This window comes from Desmodus rotundus, chromosome 2 (genome assembly GCF_022682495.2).
Source record: "Desmodus rotundus isolate HL8 chromosome 2, HLdesRot8A.1, whole genome shotgun sequence".
In the NCBI taxonomy this organism is placed as follows: domain Eukaryota; kingdom Metazoa; phylum Chordata; class Mammalia; order Chiroptera; family Phyllostomidae; genus Desmodus; species Desmodus rotundus.
In genome coordinates, this window is record NC_071388.1 from 184737485 (window position 1) to 184751970 (window position 14486).

The 14486-nt window shown below is 41.4% G+C and overlaps 1 protein-coding gene across 2 annotated transcripts in view; it reads left to right on the forward strand.

Moving 5' to 3' along the window:
- PARD3B (par-3 family cell polarity regulator beta) overlaps positions 1 to 14486 on the forward strand; it is a 959988-nt gene that overhangs the window by 549565 nt on the left and 395937 nt on the right. For both annotated transcript variants that reach the window (XM_024564159.3, XM_053918986.1), the window contains exon 11: positions 5188 to 5373. In XM_024564159.3, coding sequence (XP_024419927.2) covers positions 5188 to 5373 — 186 coding nt within the window. The remainder of the gene's footprint in view (positions 1 to 5187; positions 5374 to 14486) is intronic.

The window sequence follows — 14486 nt, forward strand, 5'->3', positions numbered from 1 at the left end:
ACTTGCTCAGGAGGAGCAATTTAAGGGATGATCTGTTTGCCTATGGTAATTTCAAGGTAAAAATCCTAATGGAGTTGATCACTAGAAAATTGGTTATGTGCATCTGTAGTTTAGGGGAGGGAAGTGGAGATATGAGTTCGTGACTCGTGACTGTAAATGATAATGAAAACCAGGAAATTAGATGAAGTAACAGAAAGTGAGGATGGGAGAGAAAAAGGTCACATGATCGATCCCTAGGACACTGAGGTATTTAGGGATTGGTGAGATGGAACCTGCCAAGGGGGTTGGAAAAGCATGCACGGTTAAGTAGAAGGTGAACTATGAAAGAATCATGTCCTGGGACCAAGAGAAGGAAGGAGTGCAAGAAGTAGGGTCTTGAAAAGTCTCATGCTACTAGAGAACAAGGCAGATGAAAGGTGAGAATTTAGCAACGTGGAGGTCATTGGTGACTCTAAGAGGAGCTTAAATATACTAGATACACACATGTTCATAGAATATATATGCATAGTATGTATTATATATGTAGATTTAAAGAATATATATAGCATGTATACTACTTATGTATACTACTGCACAAGAATGGTCCATATTCCAATGCCAGTAGATAACCAAGTTGTTTTCTATAGAAACAGATAAGGTGGGATGGAGGACAGGTAGGTAATAGGTAGACAAGTTGGTGTCTGAGTATGTGTATGAAGGGTATATATTACATAAATGAAATATGAGGTCTGTCCAGAAAAAATCCAACCATTGTTAATATAATGAGAATGGTTTGTGCCACATCAATGTAACCTGGCAGCCAAGGACAGTGGACTGGAATACGCATTCGTGAACAATGGCGAGTTCACTGTACTAGTCAGTGGGGGCGGTAGATGCCATTGAGTGAGCATGTGTACTGTGTGGCCATTGCATTCAAAGTGACTGAGTGAGTAGAGCAATGAATCTGCATCAAATTTGGTGTTAAGCTTGAACATTCCTCCATGGAAACTATCTGGATGATTCAGAAGGCCACAGCTTGGGCACCTGGAGATGGTAGCTTCATCACAACAATGCGCTCACTCTTGCATCACATGTCACGCAGAGTTTTTTGGCAAAACATCAAATCACCCTGGTGACTCAGCCCCACTATGGCCCAGATTTTGCACCCTGTGACTTCTGGCTTTTCCCAAAACTAAAATCACCTTTGAAAGGGAAGAGATTTCAGTCCGTCAATGAGATTCAGGAAAATACGACGGGGCAGCTGATGGTGATTGGGAGAACTGTGTGAGGTCCCAAGGTGCCTACTTTGAAGGGGACTGAGGCATCATTGTCCCATGTACAATGTTTCTTGTATCTTGTATCTTCTTCAGTAAATGTCTCTATTTTTCATATTACATGGCTGGATGGATACTTTCTGGACAGACCTCCTTTACTATATACATAAGATTTTGTGCTTAATTTCATATCATATTCTCACATGATTAGAAGTCTTTGTGTCAATGCTATTTTATATCATTCTGGGATTCTTAATAAATAGGAGTACAAAATAACATACATACAAGCATAACTAACCTAACAAACACCACTAATAGGCTGCATTTTTTTCTTCTTGATTCTTATGTAAGTAAAAGGTAGTATTTTGCTTATGAACCTATATGTTTAATATTTATCACTTTTCCTACTCCGTTCATGCCACAAAGATCACATTCCTGCCTCTGGAAAATTAAGTGCTGTAAAACCAGATATAACAGTGCAGAATTCCCTAGTTCACTCTGACCAACTAAGCGGTCAGTCATGAACCTATCAGCCTGAGACCTAGTCATCTGAAGGGACTTTGACTGCCAGCCCCTCCTGGGACTTGGGGACACACGGACAGGCAGTTGTGCAGTCTCAGATACCTCTCTGGATCCTGGTGGCCTTCACCTTGACTACATTTGGCAATTGTTGATTCCGGGCCGTGCTTCTCAATTGGCGGCGATTCTGCCTCCAGCAGACAGTTAGCAGTGTCAAAAGGCTTTTTGATTGTCACAGCTGGGGAAGGGGCCACTACTGGCATCCAGTGGGTGGTAGCCGGGGATTCTGCTGAATATCCTACAGTGCATGGGACAGTGCCTTACAGCAAAGAATTATCAGGTCCCCAATATCAGTCGTGCTGAGGGTGGGAAAGCCTGAGTTGAGGACCCCATGTGGCAGGCCCAGGGCAGGTGCTGGGACGTTAGGCCTGGGCAACATGCAGTTCAGGCACCTGAGCATCCACCTGGACCCTGCTCTAGGAACCGCAGGGACGTGGAATCTAGACACATGGCCTCTAGCAGCAAGTATAAGAGGAAACGAAAACACAAAAACTAAATGACACTCGTAAGATTTCCCTTACTGTGCCAGGCTTGCCTCTTTGGACTTTTTCCCCCACTGGACGTCTTGGATGGGAAAAGCAAAGGATGTGCCTTACACAGTTTGGGTAAAGCTCTTGTCTGAAGAACAGGAAGCCAGGGAGAGTCTAAGGTCTGCATGATCCTTTGGGATCATGTTATTGTGAGGGTCCTGCCTGTGGGGCCCCTGTGAGGACTTTAGGCCTCTTTCTGTCCTGCTCCCTCGTGTTGTCTGGCAAGATCTGAGTTTAATTTTCAGAGTTACTCGTTGAGCCAAGATCATTGGAGGAAGACGTTCAGCGTATTGATTTTCTTGTACATTAGGTAAAGGGACATTTATTTCTAACAGAGGAAATGGCTGTGTTAACTCCCATAATGGCTTCCTTCGCCATTGGAAAGTTTGCCGTTATTAGAGACCACTAATTACGGCTTGCGCCTGATATAGCATAAGAAAGATATAAAACATCACTGTAGTTGGGTGGGAAAGTGAAACGGCGTGGCATCTTACCGTCACAGTTGGACTCTGCCTTGGAATTCCTTGCGGTGAGGCCAAGTCGTGGTGGGTCGCAGATGCTGACACTTAGTGCCGCAGCTGGGAGTCGGACACGGGAGTGCACGGGCCCCACGGAACTTCAGCAATGACAGCAGGCAGGGCTTACGGACAGCAGGCGTGGCACTTACCCACGCACACGTGGTGCTTGCACACATGCACACACAGCACACACGTGCACACAGTGCTCAAACACATGTGGTACGTAGAAACTGCTGTGCGCCTCAGTTTCCTCATCTGTAAAAGGGCGTGATAGTTATCCCCAAAGGCTGGTGTGAAGAGTAAGCACACTGACATGTGCGAAGCAATCGGAACAGAACCAATCATTCTTAGCACTAGTTTGTCGCTCTTACATATCAGGGACTTATACAAGATCAATTTTAAGTTTGAAATGAGAAGATAAGCATACGGTCACCTGATTTCCATTTTGTTTTTACCACTTAGGTGATAAATGAGAGGTGTTGGCACAGAGAGTGGTTGTGGGACTTACTGAGAATTAAACAGTTGCCCGAAGCTGGTGTGGTTTTATAACACGGTGGTTGGAGGTGTCACTCAAGCGGGGCTTGTCCTAATGTCAGTTTGCCTCTGGTAGAGAAAAAGCCAGAGCGGCCTCCCAGTCTGGCTCTTTCACAAACTTCTAGGAAAAATAGCTGTTCTTTAATTTATATTTTAATTCAGTAGAACTTTATCAGACTTAAATTAACCAACTCCCAGAGAGGCCTGGAAACATAAATGATTATGAAATGTTGTGGATTCTCAATAGGGCATTTTGGAAGACAAAGATGAAAACTAATAATTTACACTTAGTATTTATCTCTGACATTCCAATGGAAAAAAGACAGCTAGTTTGAATCAAATAATAGAATTTTTTCTTAGATTATAATAAAATGAATTAGTTAAAAGAGCTAACCTATAATAGGTTTATTAAATTAAGCAATAAAGTTTCATTTCTTTAAAGCTACCTCTTGTCAAAATATTTACAGCTAACCTCGTTTACAATGAAATTAAATGAAGGAACTATTTTGTAAAGTTCAACATGGGTTTTCTCTATTTTGGTGGGAGTTATAAATGCCACGCCAGTGGATCTGGCTATGCTCAGGCCTCCTAATCCCATTTTAATTATGGGTTCTTTGCTACCTCTGATTTTACAGTTGTTATTTTGTGACTGACATTCAGACATTCACAGTAATTTTTAAAATACATAATTTGACATAAGAGTCCCTCAAAGTGACCTTCAGAGGAGAGTCTCTAGACATAATTATAGAGAGGAAGGAACTACTGGCCTAGAATGAGTTGATGGTTTCCAGGGCGATCTCATTTTCAAATTTCAAACCCCGTGTCAGAGTTTCACATTTCTGCAAGCTTAAGAGGAATGTAGACGGGCACCTGCAAAGCCCCCCACGTGGACCGCACTTCCTTCTTACTGCTCGTGCGCATTTGAAAACACTAGGGGCCAAGTACGATTAACCACGGGCTTCTCCGTGGATTCCTGAACCCTACTTAAGTGTGCCTTTTGCCACCATGCTCTGTGCTTTTTCAGGACAGCTATTCTTGCGGCGAGGTGTCATTTGTCAGAGAGGACATCGGTATTTGTTGGGCATTACCTTTTTTTTAGGTTCAGAAATGGATTGCCAGTCAGCTCGACTACCCGAAGAAGCATGCGTAAGGCCTGAGTTTTGACAAAGTAAAATTTAGTTCAGTGACATCCCTTATAAATCACATCTCTCCAACTCTAAAATAACATTTTGTTTTTTCAATGTTCTGTGTCCTATCAACAATCTTTATCAGTAGCATTGCTTTCATGGTAAATGATATGTTTTAAATTACATAAGCCAGACATTTCTTTAAAATTTTAGCATGTTTCTTCACCAAGCTCTGTTTCTTCATCTGTAAAGTGAAGGTGTTACAACCACATTACCTCTGAGGTCTTTTCTGGTATACCCAAGATTCCCTAAGTCTAATGCCCGGCCTCTTTAATTATCGAGAATGTTCTGCCGCAATTTCAAATACTTACGCAATGTTTCAAATGGCATGGCTCTGCCTTGCCGAAGGATCCTCTCTATTGCCCATGACCAAATATTATTCCCCAAAGCTCTTCCGCCACTTCCTGGGTGTGGTGTTGGCCCCTTGCAGAGAGAAAGACCCCCCTTTGCCCTGCGGGAGCAGGAGTACGCTGTTAGAGGTCCAGTCATCCTGTCTTCCCAAATGAACCTGTGTTTGGCCATGTGGGTGTGTAAATATTAACCCGCTTTCTTCCCTTCGCTCTTTTCATGTGCTTTTCCCCGTCAGAAAGGGGAACCTGACTGCCATGCTCTCTGTCCGGAGACAACTGATCAACTCACCTTTGAGATCCCCCTGAACGACTCTGGTTCTGCTGGTCTTGGGGTGAGCTTGAAAGGAAACAAATCTCGAGAAACTGGAACAGACCTGGGGATTTTTATCAAATCCGTCATCCATGGAGGTGCTGCTTTTAAGGTGGGTGAGAGGGACGTTTCCACGTCAGTGTGGAGGTAAGTGGCTTTCGTGCTTGAGGACTGGCTGGAGAGAGTGTGCGAAGGTGTGAGACCCCTGAGGCTTTGCTGCCACAGTCAGGAAACGGATGTGTGAACACGTCTGGGCAACAGTGGTCTCTTTTCATACTTTAAGGGGCTCGTTTCATTTCCGAGAGATGGGTCTACAAACCCAGCATGATTAATATTCTTCCTTGCATTCTCTTTTGTTACTCTGCTAGTATTTCTCTGAATTCGTAGCCTGACAGACTTGAACCTAAAAATAGACAATCAGAAAAGCAGAACTAAAAAAGAATAAGTCGATATGAAGGTGGCAAATAAGAAGATTGTGCTAGCAAGCAAAAAAGCTCAGTGGAGCTTGCGAGTGATTGTAGTATAAACGAAAGGTCATTGATCACATTTCATACACTTGAAACATTTGAAGATAAGCATGGTGCTGGGAGTGCATTATTTGCCTTTGAACTAGGAGAAGCCTGTATGTTTCTAAAAAAAAAAAAAAAGGAAGAACGTGATTCTGCCCTTTCACAATGGACCAGGAGTGCGATCGTAGCGGTTAACACGGGGTGATGTGTACTTGACTAGACTGCCTGTGTTCAAATCCAACTCCACTGCTGGCTGGCAAGGAACTTAACCAGCTGTGTTCCCATTTCCCCATCTGTAGAGTGGAGATACTGAATAATGCCTAACCCACGGGTTCTAAGGATTAAATAGTGATACAGAAAATGTGATTAAAGCAATAAAGTGCTTACAGAGGGGGAAACATGTTGAGCTCATCATCAGCTCCTGCAGGTGATACTTTAAGGGGCTCGTTTCATTTCCTACAGATGGGTCTACAAACCCAGCAATGAGACCCCCGGAGTTCGAACCCTAGCTTAGCGACTCTCCCCCTTTGCGAATGTTGGCAGGTTGCTGGTCCTCAATATGCCTCAGTTTCCTCATTTGTAAAAAGAGTACAATTAGTGGTGCCTACGTCCTGGTGCTCACATAATGACAAAAAGAGGCAAAATATATAAAGTACCTAGCACAGTGCCTATGATAAACTTTATAAATATTAGCCATACTTAAATAATCTTGATATTAATAAGGCATGCCATCTCCCACACAAATGCCAAGAAAGTCTAGTTAGGATTTACAGGGGCAGCCAGGTCCTGGAATCCTAACTTTGCTGAAGCATTTTTCTTCTTCAACCCACCATATCACTTCTGTTGCAGACGTAGACACTGAGGTAATGTCTTCATTTGGGAAATAAGAAATGCATTGTGAGTAGACGATTCTTCAATGCACTCCTTGGATCAGGTAGCTCTTGTTGCATGATGAATAATGACTAAAATTTAGTGACACACATCAGTGAGTCTTTATTTTCCTCAGGACCCGCGTGACTCTGCAGGGCAGCTGGGGGGCTGTGGATTCAGGCCAGTGTCTCAGTCACACCGTAGGTTGGCAAGTCTAACTGTGCTCCCCATACTTCACCTGTGTCTCAGACCAGCAGGCTAGCTGCAGCATTTTCTTCTTATGCTATGAGTTGTCAGAGGGCCCACAGCAATGGATGAAGCTTCCTAAGTTCTGGGATCCAGACTGGCTCACTCTTACACACACACACACACACACACACACACACACACACACACACACACACACACACACACCCCATTGGCCAAAACAAGTCATATGGTTGAATTCAAAGTCAGTCCAAGGCATGAGGAAACATAGTCCACCCACACTTTGCCCTTGCGAAGCAGGGAAGGATGAAAAATTGAGGCCCGTCATCCAATCTATCAGACTCTCCAATCTGACTCAGAAATGCAGAATCAGGAGCAGAAGGAAAATAATAGTAATAAAACAACAGCAAATAACACTCATTATTCTTGGTGCAAATACTTGCTGGACAGCATGAAAGGTGTTTTGGGTGGCTTCTGTGGTTTTGTTCTTTATGCTCACACTGGATCATTAGCATGTCACTTCACCTGGGGGAGATTGCAGGTTGTGGCAGTTAATGCCTGTCCGTCCGCATAGCATCTGTGTGCCTGTGGTCGCACGGCCGGGAATTGCCTAAACTGAGACTTGAATCCAGGCAGTCTGACCTCAGACTCTGTGCTCAGCGGCCCTGAGCCGAAGGCTCTTTCCTCTGATCCGTTCGTATCCCCGAGATCAGGGACTGCTGCCCTGGAATTCTCTTGCATCAGGCTTGTCATTCCTAGCCAAGCCGTCTGAGCATGCACTGTCTCAGGATGGGTCGTGGTCACGTTTGTGGACATCAGCTTGATATTATTCTTCTCATTCCTAATGACAGCTCTATTTGCAGAATTTATTCCAAGTAAAATTGAAATTGAAATGAATTTTTGGAAATTAAAAGCAAACATCTTAGCTTTTTTATGGGCAATAACTTAAGCTCAAGCAGATATTGGAGAGCTGGATTAATATGTGTATCTGTATTTGTGCAAGTGAGCATCTCCTTACCTAAGCAGTTTCTAAGAGTCTTGTTTCTTACAGAAAGATTTCACTTTCCACTTATGTAAATCTCTTCCCTGACACTGGTCTGCTGAGTCAGATAGTCACACCATTAACAACCAGTGGACAGCATATTTATAGCTGATCTTCAACAGGAAGGGGCATCAATCATGAGTTTAGCCTTATTGTGACTGTTTAGTAGCCATTCGTCTTGTTTACTTGCAGTGTAAAGGGAAGAGGCCTAAGCAGACATCTGATTAGGTAAAAAAGAAAGAGTTTTTCTATTCTCCTTCTGCTGCTCTAATATTCTACTGTTCCTCCTCAAAACATTGCCACCTGTTCTGTGACACAGGATTATGTTTTACAAAAATTGTTTTGAGACTTTGTTCCTGACCCTGTTCAGAAGATACAAATGTAACAGACTGCATGCCCCTAGGGCAAAGGGGAGATAAGCATGGGGAACATGGGCTTTAGCATCTGGCCCTAGGTTTTTACCTAATATCAACAAAATAATCTCTCTGCCAGAACACAGTCTTTTTCTCCTGGCCCTTTATACCACTAATTGGTTCTCAAGGTCTTTTTGTCCCTTTAGAGAAGGTGAGTTTTTGAAAACTAAACTACTTTGAAAACTATGACCAAATTCTTCCTGTGGAATTTCTGTGCTCTGTTCTCCTGGGGGCTTCAGTTGGTGTGAACAGATAGGCTACTTCTTACCAGATGTAAAACCCTTCCCTGAATGACTGTGACTCTAATTGAGAGCCTCTTTTTTTTTGTTTGCCCCCTTACCTTTCAGGCTACTGCTTTCTATCATTTCAGCTCTTATCTGAATCACTTCTAATAGAGAAGTAAGCTACGGTAGGATTGCCTCTTGGAAGTGATCCGTCACTCACTCCAAGGGCAAGCAAAATGGTGTTTTACTCTATTCAGAATTATCCAAAGGCTTAACTATTTAAATTCTAGTCAAGAAGCCCAGAAACTCTTCCCTGCTCGTGTTAGGACACAGCATTTGCCATTGCAGACTGTGTTTGCCTCTCGAGGCCCCTGCGGACCCCTCCTGAGCATCCCTCTGACCTCCCCTTGCAATGTACAAAGTAACTATCCACCATGACAGCCGAGTACAACTCGGAGGACTGATACTAACATGGAGTACTGATACTAACATGCTTAAACAATACCATGGAGTACTGTCGTCTGTAGTTCCATTTTAGTTGCTGTCATTCTCCCTGGGCATTTGCCCCTGAAGTCCAGGGCAGTTGCTTCCAGAACCAGTATATACTGCATACAAGTATACTGGTTAACTTCTCATGACCCAAGGATCATGAATTGAGTAAAAATAGTGTGTCATGAGGATGCTTTTCTAAAATTCCACTTTTGTGATTGGATTTAAAGTGAATGTGTGACTGGTAAGTGAAAAGAAACATTGCCTTCATTGTAGTGAGAAAAAAACCCTTGGGAAGAACACTCTCCTTTCCCAAAATCCACTAAAAAGTAGCTCTTCCTTTTCCACACTGAAGCACACACAAAATCCTGACTATCAGATTGAAGGCCTTAGATATTTCCATTCTTATTTGCTAATAAACATTTTGAATTCTGAAATCAGCGGCTCTTTTTTTTTTTTCTGCTTTGCTTTTGACGTACCATATTAATTGAACCTTTTTTGAGCAAAACACATTTTTACATCTATTGACTATATTAATTTACACTGCTTATTTTTTTACCTTAAAAATGAATTACTTTTAGGAAAAAATATATAAGTAGAATAGCAATTTTTTAAAGGTAGAAAATTAACATGTAGTAAAAACAAATCTCACAGAACCTGATTTTTTTTTTAATTTGAATATACATTGGGACATTAATGTGTCCTATGGAAACTTTGAAATAGTAAGGTAAAAATTAAAATTTAAAGACAATTTTTGCCTATGGAATAATGTCATTTATGAGGTAGATTATTTAAGGGCTCTTAAATAGAGAGAATGAATTTAAGAATTCCTGTTATTCTCTAGAAAATTAATTAGCCAGGTTTGTGCTTAATAAATACTACTTGATGATGATGAAATTAGGTGAAAGAAAAATGCCTGACATAGCTAATTGCAAATGCATGCACTCAGAATATGAAATAGACATAATTTAAATGATTTGATTTTTGTGTGCTTAGGAAATTCGAATTCCTCCCTCTGAGAGATGCAGAATTTCATAATCTACACTATTTACTAATGGGTGAAAGAAAAAGTGTATCCAATATAAGCAATCCTCCTATTTTTAAAATGACTAAAGTATGAATTTTTGGAGAGACTATGTATAGTCCTGGAATTTCTGGGAACATGGGGCTTGATTCTAAATCTTCATGTCTCTTCATAATAAGGAACATTTAATCTCTTCCAAGCTCTTAACAGGAGTCCGGTAGGAGTTCCCAGCATGAGTAATTTCCACCTCCATCTCTGCTGGCATCTATAAATCATGTGACAGATCTATAATTAATGAATTCAAAGGAAGATAAAAGGGACAGCTTTTTAAAAAACACTAATGGTAAATGATTTCTTCAACTATTCATTTTCCTTAAAGTTGATAATGTTTTCTACTGGGAGAGAACTGTAAAGATCATTACTAGTATTCATGTCTTCCAGATTTTTACCTTTGACAAAAGGACCATACAATCTGAGTGAAAAATAGCTCCATTGCAAATCCTCAAATGTTGGAACCCACGCTCCAGCATTTCATCCTAGTCAAAGAAACATTATACATCTTAGGGACAACTAAAAGCAGGAACTTTACACCTTGGCCAGGTAGCTCAGGTGGTTGGAGCGTCATCCCATACTCCAAAAGGTTGCGGGTTTGACCCTGGCGGGGCACATACCGAGGTTGCGGATTCGATCCCCCAGTGGGGCAGGTTCAGTCCCTAGTGTTTCGCACTCACTCTCTCTTTCACTCTCCCCCTCTTCCTCTCTCTCTCAAATCAATAAACATACCCTTGGGTGAGCATTAAAAAAAGCAAAAATAGAAACTTTACCAGGAAAAATTCATACTCACTATTTATCCATTAAGAATTTTACCTTAAAAAATAAAATTACTAATTTAAAAATGAGAAAAAATCAATAATGTTATGCCAGTTATTTTTAACCAATTTCCTTTTGTTAAAAAGCTGAAAACGTTAGTGTATATTAACCCATAAATGAGAAGCCTGACTATACGAATTTTCTGCAGTAGTAACTATTTTATAAACATGCAACATTACTTTTAAAATCCCACAACACCAGCATCAATCATTACTTTTCTTGCTGATCTTTATCACTCTCACATTTTTATTTCATGCATGGACATGCAAATGAAAAATAAATTTATACTATGCTGGATGAAATTTTGGAAGCCTACATCAATTTGCTGTATTTTGGACTCCATGATTGTCTTAGTAGGCTTGAAAAAAAAGTTGGTAGATCTAATCAAAAAGTAAATTATAATCTATGAAAGTTATTTCAAAACGATGATACCTTGAATCTGAAAACGGTACCTTTCACCTAAGAAGCTATATTTACCTTCTTGATAGGTACGGACAGGAGTTTATAATATGCTCGGAGTTTTGTTCTAGATCCTCTACTGCGGGCTCATTTTTCTAGTAACCAGGCTTGTAGCCATCATAGCACAAATGAGCGCGCTGTGTATTTTTTTAAGTAAATAAATAATTTTCAATAAGTTGGAAAGGCCTCTGAGATTCTAATCTGATTAGGCATTTATGCAGAATCTTTTTGGTTCATATATAGCACATATTCCTTCGTAAGCTTTTTATTATCCGGCTTTCTAGGCCAAAGTAAACTGAAAAGAGAAAATCAGGAAGGAGATAGGAAGGGATGGAGAGGAAGCTTGTATGACTGGAGACAGAAAAAGGTTAAAACAAGCACCGAATGCGATTACTTCATCATAGGCCAGTGAGTATCGTGATGACTCTAAGTCACTGCTCCTGAAATTTTCTTGCTGAGGAAATTATAAGATTCAGTAGTGACTATAATACAGGCTCTAAGTTATGATGTATTTATTTATTCTGATGTTTCCAGGAGGTGTTCAAAATGGAAAGAGTTATAATACATTTTGAAAACTTATGTCAGAATGGATTTAAATATATTCTGATGCACAAAAAAAAATACTCTTCAGATGTCTTTTTAAAAAAGTCTCATGCCGCTGGTGCTGAGTAAATGGTATGTTTCTGAAACTTCACTGGTTTGCCACAGAATTGGAGTGAGGCTTTTACGGCAATAACTGAATTAGATAGAGAATCTTACACAGCTGACCAACAGGGTATTGGGTCAGTTCTCAGAGGGTAATACGCAAGGTTGATTTTCAGAACTATAAAGGCTCTCCGAACATGTGCTGGTGTAGCCATGCTAGCCTGGGTTCACATATCTCTCATAGTCATAGTCTGTAAATTAAACAGTTTGCCTGTTGTAGTTGAAACTTACACGAGGCCCAAAGCACCTGAATGAAATATTTTTCAAGTGACTCACCTTAGCAAGTATTTCTTGAAGACCGGCAGTGAGGAACTTAAGACGACTCATTCCGTAATCTATCGAGGTGGTGGGGTGATAGAGTAAGTGTGTGGACAACTCTACTGTGATCTGGGTTGTGGTAGACAGATGTAAAAGTATCATGGGTGTTGAGATGAAGGAGCAATTAATTCTGCCTATGGAGAAAATTATGAATGGAAGGCCATTGCTTAGCCTTCTTACAAAGGATGAACATTCGACAGGTGAGCAGAAATGCAAAGGACATTTTGGACAGAAGGAAGAATATGGGTCAAGTCGCCATGGTGTGTACAGCAGAAAGCAATTGACTGTCCCTAGAAAAGAGAGCTGTGGTTGGGGAAGAATGTCCCATTAATCTCGGTTGAAATTGTCATTGGACACGTGACGGAAAGCATTGGCTAATGCGGGCAGCTACTCCCAGACAAGAATTAATGTGCTTCCAGTCTTAGCAACTTTCTTTATTCTACTTCTTAGTTTTAAAAACTATACTTTACAGTCATGATTTATTCTGTTCCTTTCATTGCTCCTGCTTTTAAATGAAGTTAAATGACTTCAGTCTGGACTGCAAAGTTTTCTTCTAGGTTGGGATTTTTTTCTTTTTCTTTTATTTTCAAAAGCACAATAGGCAGAAGTTGTCACAGAATGATTTTAGGGCCTTGAGAAAGTTTCCAGGACAGTCCTGTCCCTCGATCAGGTGCCATCTCACGTGGAGGCCCACCCCACTCCGCGAGAACACTGCTCTGTAGTCTGAAGCCAGGCTTTGGGGTTTGGGCTGTGGGTGTTGATGCTATCCCAGAAGGTTTTACTGGGGGCCCTTTCAGAAACATGCAGAGGCAGAAGCTGACATCTGGTCATGATTAATCCTCTCAACACCATGGGCTAATGCGGACTGGCTTTGGGCCCCAGCCAGCTACCCCTGGGAAAGCCAGCCCATTCTCGCATGCTGTCTCAGGTTCTGCAGAGACAAGGTCTTTACCGCAGCTTTCTTACTCTCCCCTCGGTAACCATGAGAACTTTAGAGGGAAGGGGCCTCACAAGAAAGTGGCCCAAAGTGGTGGGTTAAGCCACGCAATGTCACCAGTAATCATGGCAGAAATAGAAACCTGGCTCCACTGAATATAGTGGGAGCTGAACTGCAAGGTCACTTCATCCCCCAGAAGTCATGGATATGCTTCCAGGGGCACATGAAACATCGTCCTGACTGCCACCCCTACAAAGAACTACCTGGTCCAGATAAACAGCTGTGGAGAAACCGGAGTGTAAATACTTATTTTTAAGAGGTAAGAATCCGTAGCTTTTCCTGGATTCTCAAAGGAATCTACAGGCCCCAAAAGGACAAGAATCGCTAGCAAAGCAGTTGAAAATATGGACTCCAGAGTGAGCTAGACCTGGTTCAAATCTGCTTTTAGAAATGTGACTTGTAATCGTGCACTCAACTGGCCTGATCTTTGGTGTCTTCCTTTAAAAAATCGGGCAATAGTCTCCAATGTATATGATTCTTGTAAGAATTAATTTGTCTAATACATGTAAGGACTTTAGCACAATGAATACACAAAGTAGAAAAACATTAATATTGTCATTAACAATTTTTAGTGCCTTTAATCATCTTTCGAACTCTGATTTTAGAAGCAACATAGCATGAGAGGTACACGTCTGATTCAAAAACAAGTAGGCCTGGTAATGCCAGTACCCTTTAGCAAGTCACTTAATGTCTCTGAGCGTCCCTTTTCTGTCTCTTAAATAGCAGAGAGTAGCATCAAACTGTTGTTGTAAGAAATGAATGAGAGAACACATGCAAAATATTTGCACAAGGACTGGCCTATATTAGGTGTTCAGTTAGAGGAAGATGGAAAACTCAAACATCTCGTCTCCCCCTCCACTCTTCTTCCTGCATTAGAACCAGGTGAGGACTGATGAGATTTGAAGCCCAGGACATGAAGAAGACCTAATCTCATACCAGTTTTTATTTGTCCTAAAATGCCCTGAAGAAGTTACTTCTTATTTTTATGCCGTTCTCCTTCCTCTTTTGGAAATTCCTGCACTCCTTCCTAGCTTGAGGACGGATAGAGTTGGTTACGGGGTTGCCAGAGGACAGAGTGTCTTTTTGGTTAGGAAGGAA